Here is a 5,946-nt window from a genome sequence, read left to right on the forward strand (position 1 = left end):
ATGGCCAGCCTGCAACAGGAGTACCCCCTGGTCCTGCTGGGTATTCTGGAGGAGCTGGCCGCTATGCGCCACTGGCTCTCCTTCCAGGACCTGTGTCGAATGGTCAGCACCCGCTTCGACCTGCAGCACCTCACAGAGCTTAGGAGCCTGCTGTTCTCCGCAGCCTGCCGTGACCCATGTTTCCCCGCCACCCTCTTCAGAGACAGGGTCACCCCCAAGGGACTGGGGACATCCCCGATAGGCGTGGCAGCTGACATCGTCACTATATTCAACCTCATTCAAATGACGGGTGGGGCTCCCGATGAGGCCCAGGCTGCTCAGCCAATAAAAGCCAAGCCCGCTCCTCACATCGACCAATCCCCAGAGCCCTCTTTGCAAAGCTCTTTGCCCATCACTGACGAAGTGAGATTCTCCAGATGTGATAGGGTGCGCACACTTTCAGACTCTCAGACCATCTCAGGCCCCATCGACCCAAGCTTGCTCTGGCCCAAATCAAATTACTCGTTCCGCAAGCGCGCCAGTCTCCCTCCCGATCCCCTCTCTCTTGTCTCCTCATCCCCTCCGAGCCGTGCCAGGGCTGTGTCTTTCGACTGGCGCCACAACACCCCACTGTTCGCTGGCAGCGGCAGCATCCCAGGCATGCAGAGCATCTACCTCCCCCTGGAGACGGACAGCGAGTCCTCCAAAGATTCCCTGAGCGGAGACTCGGCACCCAGAGATCCCGGATCGGAGCCGGGATCGGAGCCGGGATCACAGCCGGGATCGGAGCGGCATTCCTGCGTGAAGAAGAGAGACATCTTCAAGAAGGACTTCCACAACCAGTCGCAACTGGTTCCCCAGGTGACCATCAGTACTGAGTCTCAGACTCCAAGAGGAGGAGTAGGACGAAGAGGGAGGCAGGAACTGTTTTCCAACCGCAGCTTTGAACTGCTATCCAACCCGTATCCTTCCCCCACTATTGGTCGGTCTTCGCCGGAGCGCCGGGCCAAGCATGAAAGCTTGGACGACCTCCAGGACTCCACATACTTTGGCCCAGGGGATACTATTCAAGAATGGTCCTCCCTCCACCTCCAACCCCCCAGGGCCCAGAGGCCAGGGTGGGCCGACAAGAGCCTGAGTCTGGACGACAGGGAGGTGGGCTTAGCGGGGGTGGGTTTGGATGGCTCCGAGGGCTCTCTTCAGGTTAGACTCACTCCCAGCCCCACCACAAACAACGTTGGTGGTGGATTGTCCCCTCCAAAGGGATGGGAGGGGAACACCATTCCCGCACTTGGAGGAGGGGGGTTGACGGCCTGCAGCAGGGGCACCCAGACCGACACCATGCCGGACCCCCGGCGCCTGCGGAGCCTGGTGCATGCCGACCGGCTGTCCTTCATGACCTCGATGGATGACCCCGACATGATGGGCGAGGATGACATCAGCGCCATCTTCCGCTTCCTGGATGACATGAGCATGTGCGGCTCCACGGGGGTCCTCCACCCCCACGACGTGGGCCCCTCGGCAGCCCAGGACACCCCAGAGGCACGGCGTGGCCGCCTGGGCCAGCTCCAGAAGCTCTTTCACTCCCTGGATGGTAGCGACGATGGCGGACTCAAGGCCAGCGTATGTAAACTCCTCCTGAGAATGGGCCAGATCGAGAGACGCCTGGAGTCGCTGTCCGAGGTCAAGGCCGAAATCTCCCAAGTTCTTTCCTTCCTCCAGCGACTGGATGAGAAGATACAAGAGCAGGCCATTAGAGGGGGAGGAGGGAGTGGAGGTAGGTGGCTGGGACCGCCTAGCGGTGGTGGGTCTTCCCTGGGTAGCCTGAGCCATCCGCTCACTCCTGGGTCTGGTGGCTCCTCGGAACCCCAGCCCTTGTCTGTGTCTGGGCATTCGTTTGGCAGCCTGGACTTCAACCAGTGGGGTAGCAGCCAAGGGAAGACAGAGACAAACGGAGGTCTGAGCGAGACCGAAGGGGGGAAGAAGGGGGTGCTCTCTCGGCTGGCCTCCTCCAAGCCCGAGGAGAAAAATGGCGTAGACTCCAAACGGCCGAGCGTCGTCTCCAACTTGTCTGCGCGGGATTGGACGGTGTCGTTCTCGAAAAGTAAAGATGGGAAAGCCCAGCCCGGGAAAAAACGGCAGGTGATGTACGACCTAAGTCAGTGCAACAGTGTAACAGTGTATGTCAGTGAGTGTTTGTGTGTGTGCTGGTATGCATGCATCAATTTGTTTCGAAATGTTTGGATTCGGTTGGGAGTAAGTGAGTATGTGTGTGTTATTGAGTGTGATCATTTTGTTAAGTCGGGACTTTAACTGTGTGGGCTGTGAAGCAGTCTCAGGGTTTAACATGTTATCTGCTCTGTATTTTCGTGTGTTGGTGTTTGGGCCGAGCCTGGTAAAGGAGACTGGCTGCTACTTCTCACGTTTCATTTCACATTAAGTTATACAGAATGTGAGCTATTGTAAGATCACTCAGGTTCAGTTGTGGAAAAAGTACTCAATTGTCATACTTGAGTCATTTTCTATTAAGGGATCTCTACTTTTACTCAAATAAAAGTGAGTCACCCAGTAAAATACTACTTCAGTAAAAGTCTAAAAGTATATGGTTTTAAATTGACTTTAAAAAGTCAAAAGTTAACATAAATGCTATACCAAAAATTCTGTATATTAAGCAAACCAGAAGGCACAATTCTTGTTTTTTTTAAAGCAATGGGCACACTCCAACACTCAGACATCATTTACAAACACATTATTAGTGAGCCCGCCAGATAAGAGGTGGTAGGGGTGACAATGCATTATATTTATAGGTGTATGAATTGGACTATATTGTTGTCCTGCTTGAGCATTCGATATGAAACAAGTACTTTTGTGTGTCAGGGAAAATGTATGGAGTAAAAAGTACATATATTATAATGTAGTGGAGGAAAAGTAAAAGTTGCCAAAAATATAAATAGTAATGTAAAGATACCCCAAAAAACTACTTAAGTAGTACTTTATAACATTGGTCAGGTTTCACAAGGCCAGTTTGGACCTGTGTGTGTCAGAATAAGGAAATGAAAGCTCTACGGATTTTAGGATTTTAGGAAGAGATGGGAAAGACTAATACTCAAACCTAAAGCAGAACTTGAGTCAGACATGCAATTAGCTGGCCTATTGGTCAGACTGCGGTTTAGGTAGTCAGTTGAATACATAGTCGATTAGTATAACCCATGGCTCTTTTACTTTCAATGCAGGACTGTCTTTCATCGTACACTCTTCGAAAAAAGGGTTCAGCTGTCCCCATAAGAGAACCCTTTTTGGTTCCAAGTAGAATCCTTTTGAGTTCCATGTAGAATCCTCTGTTCAAAGTGTTCTACATGGAGCCAAAAAGGGTTTTAACTGGAACCAAAAGGGTTCTAGTTGGAATCAATAAGGGTTCTTCAAATAGTTATCCTATGGCGACAGCTGAAGAACTCTTTTAGGTTCTAAATTGCACTTTTTCTAAGACTGTAATCAGTCATTTTCCACTTAGGATAAGAAGGCAAGAGAATGTCTGCTTGTGTGTATCCAGTTTGATCACGTTTATTCCAATATGACAACATTTGTTTCTGCCTTTACGTTTGCTCCATGCAGATGGACCAATCAAAGAACTCCGCCCAGAGTCATAAGCTCCCCCTTCAAAAACACTCCCACCTGGTGGAGCCAGTATTCAGTTCCTCTCTCTTGCGTCAGAAGGGTGGCGGATTGACCAATCCTGGGTTGTCCTCTGGGCTGCCCTGTGACCCCAGATTGGCTGGGGGGAGAGGAGGAGCCCCGGTCTGGACCGTGGAGGACAGAGAGGCCAGAATGTCCCCTCTGGAACTGCAGGTACATTAGGACCTTATTGGCCTTTTGGTAACACTTTCCTTTAATTAAACCACAGACCACATTTAATCAACTTGCCGGCCATATCTGGCCCATCGGCCCCAGGTTTGAGACCCCTGCTTTCCAAGAGGAAATATTTTGTTGTTATTATGAGCACTTAAAATGTCTTATTATAAGCTTAAATGTATTAATATGATGTTTATTCAACAGACTGAAAACATAAAGCATTCGGTAAAGTTTCACAGAGCTTTCTCCTAAAATGATATAAACCAGGATTAGTCATTGAATCTTTAGAAAACATATATTCAGAAAATGTATATTCACTGGGATCCAAATGGAACTCCCAGTGAATAAGACTTTTAAGGAAGAAACTCAAACAGTTATCTATCTGACTGTCTAACATCTGTTATGATAGAGTGGTGGCGGCCTTATGTTTTGTCTCGTAGGCCCAGGAGTCTCTAAACCCCAATAATCTGGAGTTTTGGATGGAGGACATCTACACGCCAGGTTACGACACACTATTGAGGCGCAAAGAGGCTGACCAGCGCAGAGCCAAAGCCTGCAAGCTGGGGGCGCTCATCTTCACAGCCGTTACCATAGTCCTTGTCATTGTCATCCCCATCGCCACAATGAGCTCCTGAGGCTCTGATTGGATATCAGACAGGAAACCTCCAAACAAAGACTGACATGATTGGTAGATTAGCGATGATGAGATGCAGGGATTCTGAAGTCTGAATGCAGTGTTTATCTGATATATAACCATTTTTTCATATAACGATGTAGGGGACTAGTATGCCCTACATATACCATGCTTTGCACCACTTCTCTCAGGAGAGAGTAATAACAAAAGACAAAGCTAAACTAATGCAAACTCTTTGTGAATCCCCATGTTATCACAGTCAGTTATGCCCTTGAGTGCTATTTTGGCCTTATCCTTTTGCCCACAAACCCTACAGGGCTCATTTCTTTCAAGCACAACTGAGAAAAAAATTCTAAATTGTAAAAAGCACAGCATTTGTATGGGTCTACTGTCTAACTTTGAATGCCTTTGTTTCTCATTAAGCAGTATGGTGCAGTAAGTTATGTTGAATAAACCAACTTTGTTGTCATAGTGGTTTTTAAAGAGTGGGAAATCTGGGATTTCTGCTATTTTTCGCTGGCTAAGGCAATGTATTTGTTTCATGAGATATGCCACCCCTGTTTGCAGGGCCGGTCCTTGCTGTTTTGTGCCCTAGGCAAGACCAAAAAATGCCATCCCCCAAAACTAGAATAGTGCCAGTAAGCAAAATCACATTGAAAAGACATCTAACATATGTATTTTCCAGACATAGAAGTTAGGTTCAATTTAGGTCTGAATGAAAGGTGAAAATACATATTTTCCTGACGTTGAAATAAGGTTTATTTTCGGTTCTATTGAAAGTTGAAAATATTTATTTTCCGGATGTTGAAAATACATATTTTTAGGATGTTGTTTGTTAACATGACAGTACATTTTTTTTTAGGTTATGCTGTGTGATCGGAGAAACCTGCATGATGTAAAAAGTGTCTTAGGTTAGGCTATTTGATTGAAGAAACGTGCATGATGTAAAAAAGTGTCCTTGTCATTAAATTGTCATATATTTTATCACCAGCCTGTAGGCTACAGAAAAGGCAACGTGCTCTTTCTACCATTTCCTATATCTGCTACACAGGGGTGCAACTTTCACTGTGTCTCCCCCACATTCTGAAATTGCATTTTTGTTCCCCACAGTTTTACCATTGGAATGTGATACAAACCTAGGCAACGGTGTGCTTCAGGACCATGTGGATGCCTCAGAGCAGTCGGGTAGGCAGTTTGGAGTGTTTATCCGACTGGATAAAAACGTTACAATAATTATAATTTTGTCCCCCCCACTTCTAAAACCAAAGTTGCGCCCCTGCTACTACATGATTTATGTTTTACATTGGTGTAGCGGCGCAGCAATGCGTCTCTCCAACAGAACCCCGGAGAGGCATGCCGGGAATGGACAAGCAAAAATATTTTGCGGCGCTGCCTTTGAAAAAGTGGGCACTGCTTATCACAGGACGGTATCAATGTTCACCTAAAAAGCCCATATGCTACTGGCTGAAAGAAAATTCCATTGT

The 5,946-nt window shown here is 47.5% G+C and overlaps 1 protein-coding gene across 1 annotated transcript; it reads left to right on the plus strand.

Annotated features, from left to right (window-relative positions):
• LOC109891637 (major intrinsically disordered Notch2-binding receptor 1-like) lies at window positions 1-5,078 on the plus strand. The gene is made up of 3 exons (XM_031823887.1): window positions 1-2,121; window positions 3,592-3,825; window positions 4,269-5,078. The coding sequence occupies exons 1-3, from the start codon at window positions 1-3 to the stop codon at window positions 4,461-4,463; spliced, it is 2,550 nt and encodes an 849-aa protein (XP_031679747.1). The 3' UTR covers window positions 4,464-5,078.
• The last annotated feature ends 868 nt before the right edge of the window (window positions 5,079-5,946 follow it).

The sequence above is a fragment of the Oncorhynchus kisutch genome, linkage group LG5 (assembly GCF_002021735.2).
Source record: "Oncorhynchus kisutch isolate 150728-3 linkage group LG5, Okis_V2, whole genome shotgun sequence".
NCBI lineage: Eukaryota > Metazoa > Chordata > Actinopteri > Salmoniformes > Salmonidae > Oncorhynchus > Oncorhynchus kisutch.